General features: G+C 41.2%; 1 protein-coding gene across 1 annotated transcript in view; it reads left to right on the top strand.

Moving 5' to 3' along the window:
* LOC108719696 (contactin-associated protein-like 2) overlaps positions 1-26,193 on the top strand; it is a 1,103,988-nt gene that overhangs the window by 1,029,313 nt on the left and 48,482 nt on the right. Inside the window, exons 17-20 of the mRNA XM_041567571.1 lie at positions 786-1,004; positions 2,615-2,851; positions 20,444-20,680; positions 24,234-24,370. Of these exons, the coding sequence (XP_041423505.1) occupies positions 786-1,004; positions 2,615-2,851; positions 20,444-20,680; positions 24,234-24,370 (830 nt within the window). The remainder of the gene's footprint in view (positions 1-785; positions 1,005-2,614; positions 2,852-20,443; positions 20,681-24,233; positions 24,371-26,193) is intronic.

Raw genomic sequence — 26,193 nt, 5'->3', positions numbered from 1 at the left:
GCAGAGATTTGGACAGTAAATTGTTTTAAATTATAAGACATAAAAGCAATCAATGTCCTGTAAATTATATTAGATCTCGACACTGACCCACCCGCCACCTGCAAAGGGGGGGTGTGAGGTTGGCTGAACCCAACTGACCCATGGGTATTGGGCCGGCCCGCATATCACTACTATATGGTATACATGGAACTCCTTGGTGCTTTATGCTACACGATTCATTGAAACTTATATACACCGTGTAGTAAAATATGAGGATATTAGAACTCATTATGGAGTTCCATGACCCATGTAATAGCACTTGGCTTTTGTGCCTTCATGCAATTGCTATGTGACTTCTATATTACAATAGAGGGAACATTATTTTATAAATATGTCAGAAGGATGTAAAAAAAATTCTATTCAGTAAATAAGAATCCTTCTTTTTCTACCCCTTATTTCCATTGTTTTTTCAAATAACCTAGCAACATGTATTGCCAAGAAAATACAATGGTTAAATGTATATAGTTATTTCATGCAAAGGTTTTGGAAATTGGATTAGCAATTAGTGGTTAGAACAGCACAAAATACTAGTTATAATGTTACTGCCATTAATATCTGACATTGTTCAAAATGTGGTAGGGACCAAGACATTGGCTATTTTAAACCATCTCTAAAGGTTATCCATAGCAATGCAATTTATTACCAAGTGGCCTTGACATAAATAAATTTGTTTATCAGTGTACTAGTTTTAGTCAAAAAACTAATAATGTGCATTGAAAGCTTTACTTGCTTGTTTTTGTACACAGCTAACACAGAGGTGTCCTTTTCTTTTGATGTTGGAAATGGACCGGTTGAAGTGATAGTTAGATCCCCCACTACTCTTAATGATGATCAGTGGCACCGGGTCAGAGCAGAAAGAAATGTGAAGGAAGCAAGTTTGCAAGTGGATCAGCTGCCATTACAGTTGCATAAGGCCCCCACCCAAGGTCACACAAGACTGGAACTGTACAGCCAGCTCTTTGTTGGTAAGGACTTTATATTTATTAAGAACAAAAGAAAATGTCTTTGGTTATGTTCTAAACCAATAATAAAAATAAGTGAAAGATTTTATAAAAAGGTGGAATTAGGTGTTGTAAATTTTGCCTTTAATGCATACATACATTCATCCATACAATAAAAAAAATGATGTATAGGGTTACTAAAACATTATTTTAAACCATCAGGATGTCATCAGCATCAATTTGCTGAAAATGCAGACCATGGAAATTCCTGGCCCAAAATCACTATGTATCACTCACAAAATCAGGTTACTAAAGGGAATGCAAGCAGCAACCTAATTTTCAGAAATGTATTGTAAGTCGAACCATAAAGTTGACATGGCTGTAGCATTAAAAATTAACATTTTAATGTTACAGTCATTTCAAATTCATAGTTATGCTCTTATTGCTTTTTACTTGTAAACTGACTAGTCAATACAAATTTTTTTTAACAATGATCTCTTTTTTTAACAATGAAGTACTCTTTTTTGTGCAAAGTTCTGACAAACTTAAGATAGCTGGAGCTGGACTTCTACAGGCATGTTATCTTATTGAAAACAAGGTAAAATACTACTAAAAATGTATCAAAAGAAGCCTTTAAATCATGCACCCTAATGTCTTAATTCTGTCAAAGGCAGCTACTAGGTCATGTGACTACTACTACTGCTTCTAGTCATATGATTTAACTACTCCATGAAAGTGGAGACTCTCAAGGTGGCAATCAATTTGATAGACCCATCTTTCAGTTCCTATGCAAGGAGTGATAGCATCCTACAGGCACATTTAGAAAAATGTCAGGCACCGGTGGTCTGTAGGAATTTCCTTATTCATTTTAATTAATTATTATCATAACATATTTATAGATTATTCACAAAGAAAACAAGGTTGGGGCATTTTCCTACAAAAGTCAGTACACCTTTAAAGCAATAGTTCTCTGACTAAACTCAAGCGTTCCTTGGAGATCCAAAATTTGTTCAGGTTGAACATTGAAGAAACTGTGGTGTTAGTAATTCAGCCATAGATCCAAGAATATCTAATATATAAGTTTTATTATTTTAAAGGGGGCCCTGTTACTGTAAGAAATAATTCTGTAATTATCCACAAGTATACAACCTGTAGTGAAATGCGCCCTGATCATTCCAAAACGGTGTCATTTTATACTATATACTAGGGCATAAAAAATAGTGCAATAGTGCTTAAATACAAAAAAACAATACAATTAAACAATACATACTAAATATATAGTAAATAAAATATAGTGCCATATATTTAAAAAAAAAGCTGCATTGTGCTTATAATATGAAAATACATACTAAAATGCCTACTGTGAAACACTAACAATATCCAAAAATTTGAGTGCATTGTGCATATATTGTAAATAATACAAACTTAAGTGCAAAGTGCCATATAGTTAACAAAACACAGCAACCAGAAAGTATGGATGAATTGTAGCTTTTTGTGTATGTTTTTGTTTGCAGTAGAGGTTTTTCATACAAACATGAATTATGACATACAAAAATAACTACAAAGGGCAGTGATATAAATACAATATTTTGTTACCTAAAATTACATTTTGTTTTTTCCCCACACTACCCAAGGTGCTGCTGGAGATCAGCGAGGCTTCCTCGGTTGCATCCGTGCTTTGAGAATGAATGGTGTGACACTGGATTTAGAAGAAAGAGCAAAAATCACGCCAGGAGTTAAGCCTGGTTGCTCAGGACACTGTGCCAGCTTCGAAATGTACTGCCAGAATGGAGGAAAGTGTGTGGAGAAGTATAACGGCTATACCTGTGACTGTTCAAGGACAGCATATGATGGACCATACTGTAACAAAGGTGAAGTGTTTCTTTGATTCTAAATATTGACACATTTCCTGTCGTGCTATTGCAGCACACACATATATATATATATGTGCAAAGCTTTAATGGTGCAAGTCTTACACCATTAAAGCTTTGCAGCAGCACCTGGGCTTTTTTGCCCTTTTCTAGGCATGAGTGGGCTCTCTCTTTCTCAGCAGCATCAAATAACTGCAAAAGTTATATAATAACCAGTCACAGTAAGATGATTAGCCAGTAAGCGTTGGGTTTTCTTCTGGGATTCTGTTTTTGCCTTCAATTTATATGGTAATCTTAAAGATTCACTTTCTTCATGTATTTTTAGGCCTTGTTTCAAAAGCAGATTATGTTTTAGGTCACACCGATATAAAAATATAGAAAATTTCAAAGGGTTCACGAACTTTTAAGCACCAATGTATATATAACACATAATACATTTCCCTGACAACATTTTTTCTGGTACCCTTAAAACATAAAATGGCGGTTCTATTGTATTTCAAACAGGAAGTTGGTCACAAAAGCTGCAGAAACATAGGCATACCTCCCAACTGTCCCATTTTTCACAGGACATGCTCAGTCCCGGATTGTTACTGAAATGTCCCGGACTTTCTCTTTGATCTCCTGCACGGAACAGCCACAAAAATATAAAGTACAAAGTTTCTAAAACATAATTGGCTTTTGGCAGAGAGCCCAGAATATGTGGTAGGTGCACTTTTGCAATAATTTAAGATAAGCAAAGAAACAATTGTAACTGGAAAGATGGAAAATGCATCATAAAAATTGAGTTTTGTGGTTTGGCCCCAGCTTTCAGCTGGAATTAAAAAGAAATCCAGCATAACCAGGAGTGAGTGTGTATGAGTATGTACGACAGGGAGTAAGGCACCTCTGTCTTTCAAACTGCCATTTTTTTGGTCAAAGGATCTCTCTACATAGCAGGAGCTGGCATTTTATCCCCACTGATATTAAGTATACTTGATCTTAGCTAAAAGGCCAAGAACACTTACACACTACTACAGCAGGTAGCATTTGCCTAGTGACATCAGCTACACTAGGACCACATTTGTCCACCTTAGTATCCATTTGAACATGCCCTTAAAAATAATGTTTGTGCCATGTACCATGCCCATCTGATAATTATTTTCATTATAAAAAATAAAATTGCCACAGTAAATAAATTACAAACCTCCACAGTTTAGGACACACAATGATTTCCTTTAACCTTGAAAACTAAACCCTATCAAGATGGGATAAAATTGTTCTAATGTTTGTATAGCCCAAGTCCATCTTCTTTATAGACAAGTCGCTAATCTAGCATACAATGACTTTCAGGAACCAATGTTATCTTAATGGCTATCAGAGGGACAAGACATGGTCAGCATTGCTATCAAACAGTCATGTAAAGGTATAACGTTGTACAGAGTGCCATAAACTTGTGTTTAGGCTGCTCCCAAACTTTTTTCTGCAGGGAATGTTGAGTATGTACTTTTCTTTTTTTATGGATTTTATCAATTTATATATTTTTACATTGTACTCTTGGAATTGAATGGAACCAGTGGGACTCATTTGTTCAAGAGAATACAACAATATCAGATATTGAACATAAATAGAAGACCTTGCAATGTGCTGCTAGCTCTTCAGCAATACACATCACTATAGATTTTTTTTTCCTTTGGGTGGCATTTTAGAAGAGGAAATAGAATTATAGAACTGAATATTTTATGGAGACAATAAATAATCTTCAGCCGTGTAATTATCTGATAAGAAAAGGAGAAAGTGGTCAAGCATTTATAAAGAATTCATATAAAATATGTACAAAACATCCATAGACATTTCAGAAAAATGTTTGGCATTGTATGCATAAAACATTTTAATTTAATATAGAGCAAAATAAAAACTATCCCCACTCCCAATGCACACATTTTCCCAACTTCTTGCACTGACTGGAGATGCAACAAAGCTCAAATGGCACTACACTGGCTATTGATTTCTGAAACAAATATACTTTGTGGGGCAGTTATGTTGAATAAAATATGTATTCTTTAATGTCTGAGAGGTGCTTGGTTTGAATTGCGTTACTATGGAGACTGCAAATGATTTCCCAATCTTTCATGATGCTTTGTACACTCAGGGGTCTATTTTACTGGTGTTTTAGGATAACTATTAAAAGTTTTACAAAACAAAATATGACAAAACAAAATATGTGGTACCGTGTTAGCCAGTAGCAAAAATAACAAATAAAAAAACAAAATAATACAAAAAGTATTGGAGAAACGATACCTATTTTGGCTAACAATAAAAATACATTGCAACCTTTTGTCAGGCAAAATACAAATGAAAGCTGGAAAGGCACAACATATACAGGGCCACTCCGGCCATGAGGCAAGGTGAGAATCTTGCCTCAGGCGGCACAGAGCGCCCAGTTACCAAGGGCGGCAAAAAGCCGCCTCTGGTAACTTTAAGAGACGAATTTCCGTTTTTTAAAACGGAAATTTGGCTCTTCTAGTGTAGCAAGCACAATAGTGCTCACTGCACTAGCGATGCGGCGCCTCCTCCACCCGCTCCGACACAGGAAGTTAGAAGAGCGGAGCAGGAGGAGGGGCGGCATTGGGGCTGCTGCCTCAGGCGGCAGCAGCCCCTGAAACTTACCTGAACATATATATACTATTAGATCAGTGAAAGGTATTCATGAGAAATAAATTAGGAAGTTATAGATAGATAGAGATCAATTGTACAGATAATAAAATGATTTAGGGTGGGTTGTAAATAGTCTTGGGGCCTAGATCCAGTCAAGTCACATAGTGTGACATGAAACGTAACCCTAAATTAAGGCCCTGTCTTAATGTGTTAAATAACGCCATACATTTGAATTCATAGATCTTCCTTTCAGTTTTAAAGTTCCCTTTTAGAATTAAGACCTTCATGTGATTTTAAATGCAGACGTGTTGCCCCACTGGTGATCATATGATTTGGTGTTGCTTTTATGTCTGTGACGGTTAATCCTTGTGTGTAATTTTTGTCCTGTTTCTCCAATGTATATGCCTCTTGTAGAGCACTAAGTATATGTAATCATGTATACCACATTTATGATGAAGCCCACGAATAGTAGTCCCGAATGGTGTAGGCTTTTTGTGTATTTGATATTGCAACTTGATATTTGCACTGAATGTATTTGCAGGTTTCACATCTGTTGCAGGGAAATGTACATGCTTTAGGTGTTTTAGGAAGGGCACTACTGACAAACATTTTCCTCAGATTAGGTGGGTGTCTATAAGACTAGAGAGGAAGTTCCGGGAATATTTATTTTAGTCTGGTCTATTTTTCTAATGATGTTCAGTTGTGGGTTGTAGGTAACTACAAAAGGTACCCTGGTGTTTTCTGTCTTTTCTTTGTATTCCAAGAATGTGTCTCTGGGTATTTGAGTTGCTCTGTGGATTTGATCATCAACTATTTGCAGATGGTATTCGTGATTAACAAAAGTTTTCTGTGAGGAATGGAGATGTTTATTTATGTCATCAAGTTTTGAGCAAATCTGTTGTATCTCAAAACCTAGCTTAAAACAATTGATTTTTTATTTGATGAGGATGAAAACTGTCCCACCTATGATATGCAGGATGGCCTGTTGGTTTTTAGTATAGGGATGGTTGTATGGTTCCATTTTTGATGTAGATGGTGGTATCCAGGAAGTTGATGTTTGAATAAGAATGGTTAAGGGTAAAGTTCATAGTGGGGTAGAACTGATTACATTTTTGGTAGAATGACAATAGTTCATTTCTGATGCTGTCCATATGGTAAGTATTTCACCTATTTGCTATAAATAGGTTAAGGGCCTGGTGGTGCAGGAAGCCAGTCAATTTTCCTCTAACTGGACCTTAAACAGATTGGCATACTGAGGTGCCATTTTGCTTCCCATAGCACTTCCCATCAGTTGGAGGTATATGACATCCCCTAATGAGAAGTAGTTGTGTGTCAGTATGAATCTGATCAGTTGTAGAGTAGGTAGAAATTTAGGTTAAAGTTCCCTTTAATAATTAAGACCTTAACATCCTGAAGACTGTCATTTTGATTGCAGAAGTGTTGCCCCACTGGTGTATCATGTGATTTGGTGTTGATTTTATGGCTGTGACGGTTTATCCTTGTGTGTAATTTTTGTCCTCTTTCACCAATGTATATGCCTCCTGTAGAGCACTTGAGTGCATGTCCTCATGTAAGCCACATTGGATGAAGCACACGAATAGTAGTCCTGAATGGTGTAGGCTTTTTGTGTATTTTGGATTGCAACTTGATCTTTGCATAGGATGTTTTTGCAGATTTCACATCTGTTGCTGTTGCAGGGAAATCTACCTGCTTTAGTTGTTTTAGGAATGGCACTTCTGACAATCATTTTCCTCAGATTAGGTGGTTGTCTTTTAGTCCGGTATCTGTATGGAGCATGGGTTGTAGGTCTCTTACTCAAAAGTAATTTATTTGCACAACATGTTTCGAGTCTTTGCGACTCTTTGTCAAGTGTCGACTAGGGATGTAGCGAACCGCCGCCGATGTGTTCGCGAACGCCGTTCGCGAACACCGGCAAAAATGCGGACAGTTCGCGAACAGTTCGCGAACATCGAACACCCGCTAAAATCGTTCGACTCGGACGATTCGAACGATTTTTGCCATTCGATAGACCGATTTTAGTGCGATTCGAATGATCGATCATTCGATAGAATGAATTTCATTCGATCGAACGGTAAAATTCTTCTAATCGAACGATCGAACGTTTTAAACAATCGATCGAATAAAAATCATTCGATCGATTACAACATCATTCGATCGAATGGAAAACGTTCGATCTTTAGTTGTCGAAGTAATCGAATTGAAGGATTCGAACTATACTAAGCTTTAGTTTTAGCTGCACTAGAGGTTTGTTGAATTACATTAGAGACAGACTGACACCAGAAACATGTTTTTTTTTGCCATCTAACACAACATTTTTCCTATTTGGACAATTTCCAAATTGCCTAGCCCGAGGGCTGGCCTGTGGGTAAGTTATCCGTTATATTTTCTATAAAGCCATTTGACAGATTCATTTAAAGGAATGTGCATGTATTTGGCATAGACTAGCTACAATCTTGTAACAATACATGCATTGTGCATCTTGGGACTTGTAGTTTTCTTCAATTAAGTGATTTTAGCAGGGATTGTAATTAATGGCACCTGATTGACTTTGAGGTTGGATGTGTGTTAATCAGTTAACTAATAAGGAAGGAAAGGCACGTCTCCTACTAATTGCACTTACCTCTCACTCACTGGGGGTGCTGTGCTTTATTGGCCCTGGAAGGTGTTGCACCTCACCATTATGTTTGTCATGTTGCAGTGCAGCCTGGCCTTGCACCACATATTAATGACGATCTTCAACTGTCAACTGTGGGGAATATTGGCAAATGGAAAGCTAACCAACTACAGAGTGTGTGAGGCTTATCCTTCATTGATATTAACTCAATAATGACTGAAATGCACAAATACCTAAGTCTGTTGGTTGGCTTTAATATGTTGGTCTTGTCATGGGGCTTTTATGTCAGTTCATGAGGCTTTTGGTCCTATTTAACCCCTTCTTCTGTTGTCCAACTTAGAACTCTGTGTTAACTCTGCAAAAAAGGGTTGTTAGGTATATACCCTGAAAATGATGTACCTGCTCTATGTTTCAAATGACATTATCCATGTGTATTGCATTTTTTGAAACCACCTTAGCAAAAGTGAAAAAAGAAACAGACACAGCTTTTGGTTTTGTGGGTTTACTGACAAAATCTCAAACATTTTTATAAGAATAAAATGACAATATGGATTTGTGACAAAACTTTGTTGGTTTGTTGAACACCACATAAGCATTCTTAATAACAATTAAAAAAGTAGCCTATCTGTAACATACAGAAGGAATTGTGGTCTCAACATACATTTCAATATATAACAGCCCCCATTGAGCACTAAAGGCCAGAGCTTTACAAAAGGTTTATAGGGTTACAGGCAAGAATTTCTTGCATGAGATTCATACTGCGCCCCTGTGTCCATGCTGGGCAAGTTTACATAAATTAAATAAGACAAAATAAGTTTGGCATTAAGGAGCCCTGCGTACAAAACCAGAATATAACAATCAATATGATTTATAAATGACACTTGTCAATATGACAAAATGGGCTGTTTGAAAGTATCAGCACATATGAGGTTAGTGCTGGCCAGGTAATGTGTTGGAATAGTTGTTCAATGTAACAACCAGCACTTTGTGCCTTTAAGGCATATCATATACCTGGGACTTGCTATTTAAGTACCACAGGTGGAGGAGGTGATGGAGGAGGAGGAGGAGGTAGTCAGCAATAGCACATATTATGAGTGCTGGGTAGCCAAAGTAGGCCATCGGTAGACAACAATACTTTCTAGTGCAAAGTAACAACCAGCACTTTGTGCCTTTAAGGCATATCATATACCTGGGACTTGCTATTTAAGTACCACAGGTGGAGGAGGTGATGGAGGAGGAGGAGGAGGTAGTCAGCAATAGCACATATTATGAGTGCTGGGTAGCCAAAGTAGGCCATCGGTAGACAACAATACTTTCTAGTGCAAAGTAACAACCAGCACTTTGTGCCTTTAAGGCATATCATATACCTGGGACTTGCTATTTAAGTACCACAGGTGGAGGAGGTGATGGAGGAGGAGGAGGAGGTAGTCAGCAATAGCACATATTATGAGTGCTGGGTAGCCAAAGTAGGCCATCGGTAGACAACAATACTTTCTAGTGCAAAGTAACAACCAGCACTTTGTGCCTTTAAGGCATATCATATACCTGGGACTTGCTATTTAAGTACCACAGGTGGAGGAGGTGATGGAGGAGGAGGAGGAGGTAGTCAGCAATAGCACATATTATGAGTGCTGGGTAGCCAAAGTAGGCCATCGGTAGACAACAATACTTTCTAGTGCAAAGTAACAACCAGCACTTTGTGCCTTTAAGGCATATCATATACCTGGGACTTGCTATTTAAGTACCACAGGTGGAGGAGGTGATGGAGGAGGAGGAGGAGGTAGTCAGCAATAGCACATATTATGAGTGCTGGGTAGCCAAAGTAGGCCATCGGTAGACAACAATACTTTCTAGTGCAAAGTAACAACCAGCACTTTGTGCCTTTAAGGCATATCATATACCTGGGACTTGCTATTTAAGTACCACAGGTGGAGGAGGTGATGGAGGAGGAGGAGGAGGTAGTCAGCAATAGCACATATTATGAGTGCTGGGTAGCCAAAGTAGGCCATCGGTAGACAACAATACTTTCTAGTGCAAAGTAACAACCAGCACTTTGTGCCTTTAAGGCATATCATATACCTGGGACTTGCTATTTAAGTACCACAGGTGGAGGAGGTGATGGAGGAGGAGGAGGAGGTAGTCAGCAATAGCACATATTATGAGTGCTGGGTAGCCAAAGTAGGCCATCGGTAGACAACAATACTTTCTAGTGCAAAGTAACAACCAGCACTTTGTGCCTTTAAGGCATATCATATACCTGGGACTTGCTATTTAAGTACCACAGGTGGAGGAGGTGATGGAGGAGGAGGAGGAGGTAGTCAGCAATAGCACATATTATGAGTGCTGGGTAGCCAAAGTAGGCCATCGGTAGACAACAATACTTTCTAGTGCAAAGTAACAACCAGCACTTTGTGCCTTTAAGGCATATCATATACCTGGGACTTGCTATTTAAGTACCACAGGTGGAGGAGGTGATGGAGGAGGAGGAGGAGGTAGTCAGCAATAGCACATATTATGAGTGCTGGGTAGCCAAAGTAGGCCATCGGTAGACAACAATACTTTCTAGTGCAAAGTAACAACCAGCACTTTGTGCCTTTAAGGCATATCATATACCTGGGACTTGCTATTTAAGTACCACAGGTGGAGGAGGTGATGGAGGAGGAGGAGGAGGTAGTCAGCAATAGCACATATTATGAGTGCTGGGTAGCCAAAGTAGGCCATCGGTAGACAACAATACTTTCTAGTGCAAAGTAACAACCAGCACTTTGTGCCTTTAAGGCATATCATATACCTGGGACTTGCTATTTAAGTACCACAGGTGGAGGAGGTGATGGAGGAGGAGGAGGAGGTAGTCAGCAATAGCACATATTATGAGTGCTGGGTAGCCAAAGTAGGCCATCGGTAGACAACAATACTTTCTAGTGCAAAGTAACAACCAGCACTTTGTGCCTTTAAGGCATATCATATACCTGGGACTTGCTATTTAAGTACCACAGGTGGAGGAGGTGATGGAGGAGGAGGAGGAGGTAGTCAGCAATAGCACATATTATGAGTGCTGGGTAGCCAAAGTAGGCCATCGGTAGACAACAATACTTTCTAGTGCAAAGTAACAACCAGCACTTTGTGCCTTTAAGGCATATCATATACCTGGGACTTGCTATTTAAGTACCACAGGTGGAGGAGGTGATGGAGGAGGAGGAGGAGGTAGTCAGCAATAGCACATATTATGAGTGCTGGGTTAGCCAAAGTAGGCCATCGGTAGACAACAATACTTTCTAGTGCAAAGTAACAACCAGCACTTTGTGCCTTTAAGGCATATCATATACCTGGGACTTGCTATTTAAGTACCACAGGTGGAGGAGGTGATGGAGGAGGAGGAGGAGGTAGTCAGCAATAGCACATATTATGAGTGCTGGGTAGCCAAAGTAGGCCATCGGTAGACAACAATACTTTCTAGTGCAAAGTAACAACCAGCACTTTGTGCCTTTAAGGCATATCATATACCTGGGACTTGCTATTTAAGTACCACAGGTGGAGGAGGTGATGGAGGAGGAGGAGGAGGTAGTCAGCAATAGCACATATTATGAGTGCTGGGTAGCCAAAGTAGGCCATCGGTAGACAACAATACTTTCTAGTGCAAAGTAACAACCAGCACTTTGTGCCTTTAAGGCATATCATATACCTGGGACTTGCTATTTAAGTACCACAGGTGGAGGAGGTGATGGAGGAGGAGGAGGAGGTAGTCAGCAATAGCACATATTATGAGTGCTGGGTAGCCAAAGTAGGCCATCGGTAGACAACAATACTTTCTAGTGCAAAGTAACAACCAGCACTTTGTGCCTTTAAGGCATATCATATACCTGGGACTTGCTATTTAAGTACCACAGGTGGAGGAGGTGATGGAGGAGGAGGAGGAGGTAGTCAGCAATAGCACATATTATGAGTGCTGGGTAGCCAAAGTAGGCCATCGGTAGACAACAATACTTTCTAGTGCAAAGTAACAACCAGCACTTTGTGCCTTTAAGGCATATCATATACCTGGGACTTGCTATTTAAGTACCACAGGTGGAGGAGGTGATGGAGGAGGAGGAGGAGGTAGTCAGCAATAGCACATATTATGAGTGCTGGGTAGCCAAAGTAGGCCATCGGTAGACAACAATACTTTCTAGTGCAAAGTAACAACCAGCACTTTGTGCCTTTAAGGCATATCATATACCTGGGACTTGCTATTTAAGTACCACAGGTGGAGGAGGTGATGGAGGAGGAGGAGGAGGTAGTCAGCAATAGCACATATTATGAGTGCTGGGTAGCCAAAGTAGGCCATCGGTAGACAACAATACTTTCTAGTGCAAAGTAACAACCAGCACTTTGTGCCTTTAAGGCATATCATATACCTGGGACTTGCTATTTAAGTACCACAGGTGGAGGAGGTGATGGAGGAGGAGGAGGAGGTAGTCAGCAATAGCACATATTATGAGTGCTGGGTAGCCAAAGTAGGCCATCGGTAGACAACAATACTTTCTAGTGCAAAGTAACAACCAGCACTTTGTGCCTTTAAGGCATATCATATACCTGGGACTTGCTATTTAAGTACCACAGGTGGAGGAGGTGATGGAGGAGGAGGAGGAGGTAGTCAGCAATAGCACATATTATGAGTGCTGGGTAGCCAAAGTAGGCCATCGGTAGACAACAATACTTTCTAGTGCAAAGTAACAACCAGCACTTTGTGCCTTTAAGGCATATCATATACCTGGGACTTGCTATTTAAGTACCACAGGTGGAGGAGGTGATGGAGGAGGAGGAGGAGGTAGTCAGCAATAGCACATATTATGAGTGCTGGGTAGCCAAAGTAGGCCATCGGTAGACAACAATACTTTCTAGTGCAAAGTAACAACCAGCACTTTGTGCCTTTAAGGCATATCATATACCTGGGACTTGCTATTTAAGTACCACAGGTGGAGGAGGTGATGGAGGAGGAGGAGGAGGTAGTCAGCAATAGCACATATTATGAGTGCTGGGTAGCCAAAGTAGGCCATCGGTAGACAACAATACTTTCTAGTGCAAAGTAACAACCAGCACTTTGTGCCTTTAAGGCATATCATATACCTGGGACTTGCTATTTAAGTACCACAGGTGGAGGAGGTGATGGAGGAGGAGGAGGAGGTAGTCAGCAATAGCACATATTATGAGTGCTGGGTAGCCAAAGTAGGCCATCGGTAGACAACAATACTTTCTAGTGCAAAGTAACAACCAGCACTTTGTGCCTTTAAGGCATATCATATACCTGGGACTTGCTATTTAAGTACCACAGGTGGAGGAGGTGATGGAGGAGGAGGAGGAGGTAGTCAGCAATAGCACATATTATGAGTGCTGGGTAGCCAAAGTAGGCCATCGGTAGACAACAATACTTTCTAGTGCAAAGTAACAACCAGCACTTTGTGCCTTTAAGGCATATCATATACCTGGGACTTGCTATTTAAGTACCACAGGTGGAGGAGGTGATGGAGGAGGAGGAGGAGGTAGTCAGCAATAGCACATATTATGAGTGCTGGGTAGCCAAAGTAGGCCATCGGTAGACAACAATACTTTCTAGTGCAAAGTAACAACCAGCACTTTGTGCCTTTAAGGCATATCATATACCTGGGACTTGCTATTTAAGTACCACAGGTGGAGGAGGTGATGGAGGAGGAGGAGGAGGTAGTCAGCAATAGCACATATTATGAGTGCTGGGTAGCCAAAGTAGGCCATCGGTAGACAACAATACTTTCTAGTGCAAAGTAACAACCAGCACTTTGTGCCTTTAAGGCATATCATATACCTGGGACTTGCTATTTAAGTACCACAGGTGGAGGAGGTGATGGAGGAGGAGGAGGAGGTAGTCAGCAATAGCACATATTATGAGTGCTGGGTAGCCAAAGTAGGCCATCGGTAGACAACAATACTTTCTAGTGCAAAGTAACAACCAGCACTTTGTGCCTTTAAGGCATATCATATACCTGGGACTTGCTATTTAAGTACCACAGGTGGAGGAGGTGATGGAGGAGGAGGAGGAGGTAGTCAGCAATAGCACATATTATGAGTGCTGGGTAGCCAAAGTAGGCCATCGGTAGACAACAATACTTTCTAGTGCAAAGTAACAACCAGCACTTTGTGCCTTTAAGGCATATCATATACCTGGGACTTGCTATTTAAGTACCACAGGTGGAGGAGGTGATGGAGGAGGAGGAGGAGGTAGTCAGCAATAGCACATATTATGAGTGCTGGGTAGCCAAAGTAGGCCATAGGTAGACAACAATACTTCATAGTGGAAAGCACAAGGCACACTGTTTTCACTTTGACAGTTGCAGAACATAGGCCATTGTTACATGAATGCTCCCACATGAGAAACACATACAAACAGCGCTTGATTAGCATATGGAACATTTGAAGCAACACTGCACTGGTGATAAATACACAATAAAAAGTGTAGTCATGTGTTTGCAATGATTGGAATGCATTGATCCTTACATGTAACATTTTTTGGGCCAAGTGAATGTGTTTGGCAACACTGCAGCATCACCATAGAAATATGTTAGAGCAAATGCACTTTGATGTTTGTAAGTGCTTTTCCAGATGTTATTGGAAAGGGCGCCATTGGATGTAAGATATGGCACACCTTGGTGCTCATAACACCATACGTATATACATATGTTAGAGCAAATGCACTTAGATGTTTTGAAGTGCTTTTCCAGATGTTATTGGAAAGGGTGCCAATAGATGTTAAAATCGCACCCCCCAGTGAAGAGAATGGAGCACACTGTAAACAATGGGATGTGTTGTTTGGGAGTCAGTCCCATTGCTGGGTAACGGACAGAGTGATACCTGAAGCGTCAATAGGGCAAAGTTTGTTACCAGGAGAAAATAGGCAAAGAGGCCAGTGTCAGATGGTAAATGACACAGACTGGATCTAGGGACGTTTGTCCCCTCGGACAGGACTGTGTCCCCTTCCATGCCCCCTTTCCCTCCGATGTTGAGGAGCTTCAGGGGGTGGAGGGGGAGCAGCAGGTGGACCAGGGACTTCACCCTCAGCAGGGCCCCTTGGTCGGTGAGACTGGGCTGCCACCAGGTCCTGGAATCCTCGATGGATGGCCATCCGGGTCTCCCGCATCTCTGCATAGATATGGGCCATCCACCGCCTCATCCTGAGATCCTGGTAGCGCTGCTGGCGTAGCATGGCCTGCATCACGTTGACGAGCCCCGGTTGTGCCGCAGGTTGATCAGCCAGTCGCCGTCCTTCCTCTTGTGGTGGTCCCCCAATTGCTGTGGCAGCAGCACGATCTACAAGAAAAATCAAATATAAATATATATATTGGACATGTGCATAACCCACAACAAACAAAAGGTTACAAAAGGTTCCAAGTTAGATTGGGGTGGTGTTTTAGTCTGGGGGGTGGCATAAACACAACATTACAGTGGAAATCTCATACCAGTCTGTAGCTTGGAAAACATGTTTTTTCTTAGACAAAAAAAATTGTTTTAAAGGACATGTAAACGCTCCCAACAAAAATGTAATCAGTGAACGGCCTCTTTTAAAGCTTCAGACACGTGCTACTGGTTTTTAAAAGGTTAACAGTAAAGGCTGCAGTATCCCCTTAATCATTTAAATGCCTTCTCCTCTTCTAACTCACTCTTCCCCGCCTCAGGAATTTGCTTTGGCTGTTGGCTCATGAGCATGCTCAGTTCTTCCCAGCTCAGAATACTAAACATACCCTCCATTGTAACAGCCACTAAGGAGATATTATTACTGGTTCCCATATAAACTCTGCTTTTGCTGTCTGATCCCAGGGCCGCCATTAGAAATCACAGGGCCCCGTACAACAAAATTTTCAGGGCCCCATCCACACTAATTTTCTGGGCCTGCCCACCCAGCCTAGGCCCCACCCCAGATCCCGCCAACTCCACACTACAGTTTAAAAACAACACAGACAACAGTGCTAAAAATGGTAACCCCCCCACACACAAGTTAGAAAAAGCCATTGGTGATAAGGGCCCCCCCTGCAAGTAAAAAAAATTGTTCAGATACCCCCAAATTTTATGAAATATTGCTTGTGAGGGTTTTGTGTCTAAGGGGGGCCCGGCCATGCTTCACTTATTTGATTATCCGGGCCCCCCTGTCTTCAGCGTACTGCCTGCCAGCTCTCTGTGCACAGAAGCTTTTCTACTATTAAGATTTCCTGTATCCTTGTGGTCCTTTAAGAATAAGTCCCGTTAAGGGGATCCAATCCCAATGCAGATTTACTGGGCCTTATTCTTAAAGGACCAATGAGGATACAGGAAATCTTAATAGGCGAAAAGCTTCCGTGCACAGAGAGCTGGCAGTACGCTGAAGACAGGGGGGCCCGGATAATCAAATAAGTGAAGCATGGCCGGGCCCCCCCATAGACACGTGCGGGCCCATGACAACTGCCCCCCCGATGGTGGCCCTGTCTGATCCTATTTTGTTCTCCTAACCACCTCTCCTCAGCTTAACCATTACTTGCATCTTTGGTGACACACTGACAAATAAAGGAAGAGTTATTAGTTATAAACATTGATCTTACGTCTGGGGGGCACCACAGGAATCACGGCTGGCGACTGGGCGCGGCGTTCAGCTCGGTGTTCTGTAATGTGAAATAGGACATTAGTAATGCTCTAAACAAGTTCAGGGAGCAATTACATTTGTCACAAACATTAAACATGTCTGTACCTTGAGCTTCCGGGGCTCTATCAGAGTCATCAGTCTCACCCTCTTCCTGGGGTTGCTGAGCAGCATCACCCTGGTCCTGGTCACTGTCCGGGCGCGATGTTTGCGGTGGTCCTGCAATTTTGAGTAAAGAAAGAAAAAAGGTATTAAGAGACAAAAAAAATATAGAATTGCAAGTGTACTTGGCTAGTAGCCTGGTGTACAGACCTCTCACATGCTACAAATCTATTTTATTGCTCATTCGAAATACTAACTCCAATGAAATAGCACAGGAAGGAAGATGAAATGGTTAAACGTAAATCTACTGTATAATGGCACAACTAGGGAGATGAAATGGTTAAACGTGAATCTATAATGGCACAGCTATTATGGATGGAATGGTTAAAACTTAAATACATTTGCAATCATACAAGCAGAAGAGAATTATATAGATGACAATACTTGTGTTTTTTGAGTTGTTTAGCTTTTTATTCAGCAGATCTACACTTTGCAATGTCAGCAATCTGGTTGCTAGGGTCCAAATTAGCATAGCAACCATGCATTTATCTGAATAAGAGACTGGAATAGAATTGGGGATGTTCTGATAAGTTAGATGAGTAATAAAAAATCAATGTGTAGAGCCTTTCTTTCTAGACCCACATTTTAAAGCTGAAAAGAGTAATTTAAAAAAATAATGAAGGACAAGTGAACAGTTGCTTACACTTGGCCATTCTATAACATACTTCAAAGTTAACTTAAAGGTGAACCACCCTTTAAAGCAGTTTCTAAACATTTGTGCTATAGTGGAGAAATGGTTAATAAATAAATGGCTCCCCATTTTGTCAGTTACAGCTGCACTTAATAACTAGTAATAATAAACAAACAGCAAAGCTGTAAAGAAAAGCACAAAAACTCCTCTAATGCAAAACAGAAGCAATATTTTACCAACAAAGTGATATGCTAAAGGGAACATTAGACATTTATGTAAATAATGGGAATGTGGAACAAAAGGAGTCAGATATTTGTTTCTATAAAAGTCTACTTACGTATCCAGTCTGTGTCCAGTTCTTCACTGCCCTCTTTGGCCAAAATGTCCAGAAGCCGGCGCTCATGGGGTTGAAGTCTGAGTGGAGGGACACGCCCTCCGCCGGTCTTCTGGGCTTTAGCTCTCCTGGTAACCAGCTTTGCCCTTAGCCAACGCTTCAGGTCACTGTAGCGCTTATACACAGTTGTCCGATCCCTGTGTAAAGCGCCCACAGTGTTCACCCTGTCCGTCACCTGCTGCCAGAGTTGTTGGCGTCTGGCAGCATTGATGCGATGGGACTGACTCCCAAACAGCACATCCCATCGCGCTATCACCTCGTCCACCAGTGCTCCATTCTCTTCACCGGTAAACCTTCGGGCCATTTTGTTGGTGGGGCCCTCCTCTCCTCCATCATCACCTTCCTCCTCCTCCTCCTCCTCTCTCCTCTCTGAGGCAGTTGGTGGTGGTGCCTCCATCTCCTCCTCCGAGCTGCTCGGCAGCCTCTGTGGCCTCCTCCTGGGGAAGCCTCTCTCAGCCCTGGGTGGGGTGCGTGACACGCTGCGTGCCCCAGATGGTGGTGAGCGAGACACGCAGCGTGCCCTGGGGGACTCCCTGTGTGGGCTGGGGGACACCCTCCCTACACTACGCTCCTCCCTCCCTCTACGGGACCCCCCTGCCCTACGCTCCTCCCTCCCTCTATGGGACCCCCCTGCCCTACGCTCCTCCCTCCCTCTACGGGACCCCCCTGCCCTACGCTCCTCCCTCCCTCTATGGGACCCCCCTGCCCTACGCTCCTCCCTCCCTCTACGGGACCCCCCTGCCCTACGCTCCTCCCTCCCTCTACGGGACCCCCCTGCCCTATGCTCCTCCCTCCCTCTACGGGACCCCCTGCCCTACGCTCCTCCCTCCCTCTACGGGACCCCCCTGCCCTACTCTCACCCCCACTACGGGACCCCCCTGCCCTACTCTCACCCCCACTATGGGACCCCCCTGCCCTACTCTCACCCCCACTATGGGACCCCCCTGCCCTACTCTCACCCCCACTACGGGACCCCCGACTCTCTACCTCCTCCTCCACCCAGGAACCCCTGTTGGTGACCCCCCAGCCCTCCTCTCTCCCCCATCTACCACGACTAAGATCCCACATAGTGTGGGATCCAGCCGCAGTTGGCACCTCACCAGGGCTGGAGAGACGTTCCCCCTGCTCCTCCTCCTCCTCAATCCTCCTCCCAGCCATTTGCAGGCTTTTTTTTTTCAATTGCTTTAAAACACCTCCTCCACCTGTGCAATCTAAATAGCAAGTGCGCAATCAGGCCGAAAATGCACCTAAAATGGCCACTGGAGGGCTTCCTGTATGAAAAAAATGTCAGAAAGGAAGTGGGGCATAAACGTTCGAATCGAACGATTCGAATATAAGTGGGGCAACGATCACTTCGATTATATTCGACTGCTCGATACGACGGAACCATTCGAATCGAAGACACTATTCCCTCGGTCGAATTGTTAAATCGTTCGATCGTACGAGTTTACTTCGACCTAATCGAGTGCGAACCCAAATTGGCGAACGTCCCCAAACGTTCGCGAACGTTCGGCGGACGCGAACAGTCGAAGTTCGCGCGAACTAGTTCGCCGGCGAACAGTTCGCTACATCCCTGGTGTCGACAAAGAGTCGCAAGACTCGAAACATGTTGTGCAAATAAATTACTTTTGAGCAGCATACCTGCCTCATAGGCTATTGCTTGTTACTACTACAAATATTGCTTCCAGTTGAACCTGTACCTGTTGGCGGGTTACATTACAAGGGAAAAGCCGACAAATTGCAGAACATAAGGTAACAGTCCCCCCTGCATAATAATATCAAAGGATAACACAAAGAATCGTTTAAACAAAGCAAAAAAGAATAGCAACTGGACCACCCCACAACCAGGACAAAACCAGAAACTGGACAAATACATAGATTGTTTCAGAAAAAGGGTTACATCCAATTAGGACATGAAAGTCTTAATTTCAAAAAGGAACTTTAAAACTGAAAGGTAAAAGAAGACCTATGAATTCAAATGTATGGAGTTATTTAAAACATTAAGACAGGGCCTTAATTTACGGTCAGCTTTCATGTCAGACTATGTGACCTGACTGAATCCAGACCCCTGGACTATTTACAACCCACCCTAATTCATTTTATTATCTATACAGATGATCTATATTTATCTGTAATTCCTAATTTATTGCCCATGAATACCTTTCACTGATCTAACAGTATATATGCTGTGCCTTTCCAGCTTTTATTTTATTTTGCCTGATGAAGGGACCGTGGTGCTCCGAAAGCATGCAATGTATTTTTATTGTAAGCCAACATAGGTATCACTTTTTTATTTGTTACTTACGAAATGGGAAATTAAGTTTCTTTTCCCAGTATCTCCATCCATGTCCAACATATGTTTTAAACTACATTTATTTATGGAGATATCACATATCGATTCCTTGAGCAGTAGAATATATTACCCTAAGTGAAAGTACCAGATGGTTGGTATCAGCTGAGAGAAGTAATATCTATAACGTGAAATATTTAGGATACTTCAACTATTTCTTTACTTGCAGATGTGGGAGGCTACTTTGAGGAAGGTACTTGGCTGAGATATAACTTCCATTCAGCATCCACAGCAGCAGTAGTCAGTACAAAAGAATTTGGAAATATCCCTCAGAGTTCTGCTTCAGACATCGGTTTAGCCAAAGAAGAGCTACTATTCAGTTTTAGCACTACAAAGTCACCGTGCATCTTGCTGTACGTCAGCTCCTATTCCCAAGATTATCTAGCAGTTCTGCTCAAGGCTTCTGGTAAGGGATGAAAGTAGTGATCTCCTTTTAGCTACACATATATGCACAGACCACCATTCATTCTATGCCACTGCAGACAATTTCGCCTATGTGTATACTATTGCTACATAATGTACAATATATATCTAATAAGTATAATATAGCTTTATAAGATAACTTTAATAATTGTACTCTGCAAAATATATAAGGCCATGAGAAGACACTTGTGAGTGCAATGTTCACATTTCCATATTGGAAAGGCTTGTTTCAGGTCAGAAACCCAATGCAGTCCAGTGAATCACACAACACATTCTCGGAGGCATCTTTTCTATTGATTGTACTCTCCGACACTCCTTTAAAATCTACCATAGAAAAATAAAAAGGACAATTTAATGTAATGTAAGTAGTTACAGGAAAATATTTCCTAATATTGCTAGATTTCCATCCATGTATTGCATATCCATCTGATTTCACTCTGACTATAATGAATAAAACTGGCTTTCATATACAGTACATCTTGTTGTAGCAACACCTCTATAGAATTGCACTACTTCCTTAGCAAGTACTAATGGGAGTGTTAGCATGTGCCCCAAGTAAGCCTTCTTTGATATAGAATGTAAATCAATGTTTTTGTCCACCTACTTTTTTTTTTTGTGGATGAATTGCTACGTTGTAATTGATTCCTTAAACCATGTGCATAGTTCCATTTTAAGGATTTTATCAAAATAAACCACTCCTATATTATTATTATTATTATTAACATGTATTTATATAGCGCCAACATATTGCGTAGCACTGTAAAGTAAATGTGATTATACAACTAAATCACATGAATTATATACATAGAACATATGGAGTTACATACATCACGATCAATACCGGTACAAAAAGGTGAGTAAGGCCCTATGCATAGGCATACACTCTAAAAGGAAGGGAGTAATACACAAGGGGGCACATTTACTTAGCTCAAGTGAAGGATTAGAATAAAAAATACTTCGAATTTCGAAGTATTTTTTTGGCTATTTCGACCATCGAATTGGCTACTTTGATCTTCGACTACGATTTTTCCAACGAACAAATTGCGGTAAGGATTTTACTTCGACGGTCGAATATCGAGGGTTAATTAACCCTCGATATTTGACCAATAGTAAATGTGCCCAAAGGTGTGGGAGTGGCCAAGATCGAATTAAGTGGTTGAGAATGTGGTACTGTATGTGGAGTTGCATTTGGTTGTTAGGCACAGTGAGGGTAGGCTTCTTGAAAGAAGTGCGTTTTCAGAGATTTCTTGAAAGCAGAAAGGTTGGTAGAAAGTTGGACAGACCGTGGGAAAGAGTTCCAGAGGAGGGGTGCAGCCCTTGCAAAGTCTTCAATGCAAGCATGTGAGGAGGTAATGAGAGGAGAGTTGAGTAGCAGGTAAGTAGAGGAGCGTAGTAAGCGGTTGGGTGAGTATATAGAGATGAGTTCAGAGATGTAGGGTGGGGCAGAGTTATGAAGTGCTTTGAATGTTAGAGTCATTAATTTGATTCTGAAAGGTAACGGAAGCCAGTGCAGGGATTGACAGAATTGCGTGGCAGAGGAGGAGCGGTTACTGAGGTGTATGAGCCTCGCAACAGTGTTCATTATGGACTGGAGAGGTGACAGTCTCTGGAGGGGAAGGCCAATTAAAAGAGAGTTACAGTAGTCTAGACGTGATGTGATGAGAGAATGAATAAGAATTTTGGCAGCATCTTGGGAGATAAATGATCATATTTTCCGATATGTTCCTTAGGTGGAAGTGACATGATTTAATAAGTGACTGGATATGAGGAGTGAATGACAGGGCAGAATCTAGGATTACCCCAAGGCACCGTGCCTGGGGAGAGGGGGTGATAGTGGAATTGTTAGCTATGATTGATACTTCTGGGATGTTACTGGTGTTAGTTGGAGGAAAGAGAACCATTTCAGTTTTAGAGAGGTTTAATTTAAGGTAGCGTTGCGACATCCAGGTACAGATAGCGGACAGGCAGGAGGAGATGCGAGTTAGGAGTTCTGGGTTGAGATCAGGAGATGACACATATATCTGAGTATCCTCAACATAGAGGTGGTAGTGGAAACCATACGAGTTGATTCATTTGCCAAGGGAGGATAGTAATAGTCCCAGGACAGAGCCTTGAGGAACCCCAACAGAAAGAGGTAGGGGAGAAGATGCTACTCAGTTGTAGGAGACATTGAAGGAACGATTGGTGAAGTAAGAAGAGAACCAGGACAGGGCTGTGTCACGAAGGCCAAGTGAATGGAGGGACTGGAAGAGGAGAGGGTGATCTACAGTGTCAAATGCAGCTGAGAGATCAAGCAGTATTAGTAGTGAGAAATGATTGTTGGCTTTAGCGATTAAAAGGTCAATAGTTAGTCGAGTCAGGGCAGTTTCCGTGGAGTGTTGTGGCTTAAAACCAGATTGTAGGGGGTCCAGCAGGTTATTGTCAGAGAGGAATGAGGTTAGTCGGTTGTAGACTGGGCGCTCAAGTAGTTTAGAGATGAAAGGTAGCAGAGAGATAGGTCAGAGGTTATCAAGATTGGAGGGATCAAGAGAGGGTTTTTTCAGAATGGGGGTGACAAAAGCATGTTTTAGTTGAGAAGGAAACAGTCCAGTTGAGAGCGAAAGATTAAATAGGTGAGTTAAGGCTTTGATTAGACAAAGATTGGTATTACGGAGAAGTTTTGAGGGAATTGGATCAAGCGGGCAGGTGGTAAAGTGAGAAGAGGCCAAAAGCTTTGAGACTTCATCATCAGTGACAGGGGTGAAGGAGCACATGAGAGACTGGGGAGTGTGGAGGGAGGGTGGTGGAAGTCTAGGGGGGTTGAGTAGTGTAATGTCCCTTCTGATAGTGTCAATTTTGTTTTTGAAGTGCCCAGCAATATCTTGAGCAGAGACGGATGTGCAGGGAGGGGGTGGAGAAGGGGAAAGGAGAGTGTTAAAGGTGGAGAAAAGTTGTGCTGGTTTTATATAGAACAGTACTCAACAAAAACATCTGTCACTTTGAGCCAGATTCAATTCAGTGAAATAATAATTCACTTCCAGTTTTTTTCCAGGGGTTTTTTTTCATGATAAACCATGAGAAGATTTTTTCAGAATTGTTCTGAACAGCATCTCAAATTGAATCTCATCCATCACTTTTCATGTTATAAATCTTTTTCACACTGAATTGAATCTGCTAAATTGTTTTAACTGCTTCAAATAATTTTTATTCAAATTATGGACCAGATTCAATTCAGTGAGAAAACTGTTTAACATGTGAAAACTCATGGATGAGATTCAGTTTGAGATGCAATTCAGTTCAGAAAAACATCTTACAGTTTAACATGTGAAAACCCTATTGAGAAATTAATTTGGAGAACGTTTTTTTTTCTCCTCAAATTGAATATTGACCATGTGTTTTTACACGATAAAACATGAAATAACTTTTTCTCACTGAACTGAATCTGGCCCTATGTCTCATTAAAGCCATTTTTAGAGCAGTCATTGTTAATTATAGCAGCAAATTAAAATGCACCTGCATTTTGTCAATGCAATAACATTTTCTAATCTTTTCTGCAGGTATCCTACAAATCCGATACAATTTGGGTGGCACCAAAGAGCCATACAACATTAATATTTCAGATCACAAAAATATGGCAAATGGTCAGCCCCACAGTGTCAACATCACCAGGAGCGGCAGAAACGTAATATATCAGGTAATCTGCATATTCTGGTCACTGTTTACTCACTAACCATCTATTTTTAGACAAACACCAGCTCCAGAAGTTAACATCTCTAAAGATGGCTGCACATGTACCAACTTCCAATTGAGGAGTAGGATGGTAGGTGTGTATGTGTAGGATCACACCAATTTTGAACAGCCAAAACAAAATACTGAGCAACTACTTAGATCAGATGTTTTAATTTCTTTCTTACATTTTAATTTGCCAGTTATCGTACAAATACATACATTAAAAATGTCATCATAATTAATCTTTTGGAGTGAGGGAGGAAATAACAGTACCCGAAGGAAAATTATACAGACTCAACGAGACCATATGCACGCCTTGCAAAAAAGAGTTGAGGCTCAATATTCTGGAACAGTAGCAGTACTAACCAGTGAGCCCCAATGGCACTATTCGATGGACTTTAATAATATTAAAAACAAAAAATTTAAGAAAATGTAAATTCTTATATAAATCAAGAAAAGTGTTATAGCTTAATGGAAAACTAAACTTCAGGGAAAGTATTATAACTTAAAGGAACCCTACATATCCCTATTGCTTTTTATAGGTTTATACAGGTATAGGATACCTGATCCGGAAACCCGATATCCAGAAAGCTCCGAATTACGGAATGGCTGTCTCCCATAGACTCCATTTTATCCAATTAATCCAAATTTTTTAAAATGATTTCCTTTTTCTCTGTAATAATAAAACAGTAGCTTGTACTTGGTCCCAACTAAGATATAATTAATCCTCGTTGGAAGCAAAACCAGCCTATTGCGTTGATTCAATGTTTAAATTAATTTCTAGTAGCCTTAAGGCATGAAGACCAAAATTACGGAAAGATCAGTTATCCGGAATACCCCAGGTCCCAGGCATTCTGGATAACAGGTCCCATACCTGTATTTAAAGTTGTAATAGTTAACAAGCAGACATCTGGTTTCGTTCTACATTCTGTATTTGTGCTCACTTCAGTACATAGTAGTGTTGGTGAAATTCAATTACCAGTGACCACACACACCGATTTTGGGTCTAGTGCATACAATAAATTGTGCTTCACACAAAGATTTTTTTTTTTGTGTAAAAATACATAATTATGTATTTATTTTGACCTGAGCACACATTTTTAAAATTGTGCACACAAATTATTTTTACACACAGACAACAAGGAATTAGAGGGAACATTCCAGGACCATTTGAAGTGAAAGACAAAGTTTATTTGACACAAGCTCCGTGGATTCTGGGTGAACAAAGATCACATGTAGAAGAAAGAATTTCACTGGCACTCAAAGGCAGGTGCAAGCAGCGATATACCCTTGCGTTTTATTAGCAGAAAAGGTGAAACTTTTTGGGGATGTACCCCTTTGTCAAGCACCTTTTCTGCTAATAAAACGCAAGGGTATATCCCTGCTTGCACCTGCCTTTGAGTGCCAGTGAAATTCTTTCTTCTACATAATATTGGGAGGGTGCCGATCCCTCCTTCACCATGCACCAGGCGTCTAGGATTGAAGGCCAGGGTGTGCGAGTGGTGCCTCGCTTCCAGTGAACAAAGATCACAGGCAATATATAGACTTATAAATGTGAATGTTATGAAGGAGTATGGGTGTAAAAGGGAGTTACCAATGGGAGAGCATAGAGATATTGCTTACAGCTCTGTTCTCAAGGCGAGGGTATTAGGGAGAGTGGCACCAGATAACTTTAAGGAATAGTAACAACTAAAAATGTAATTGTTTTAAAGAAATAAACATCTAATGTACTTTTGCCCTGCACAGGTAAAACTGGTGTGTTTGCTTCAGAAACACAACTATAGTTAA

The sequence above is a fragment of the Xenopus laevis genome, chromosome 6S, assembly GCF_017654675.1.
Source record: "Xenopus laevis strain J_2021 chromosome 6S, Xenopus_laevis_v10.1, whole genome shotgun sequence".
Classification (NCBI taxonomy): Eukaryota; Metazoa; Chordata; class Amphibia; order Anura; family Pipidae; genus Xenopus; species Xenopus laevis.
Note: the sequence above shows the minus strand (reverse complement) of the source record. Positions and strands in the feature narration are given on the sequence as shown.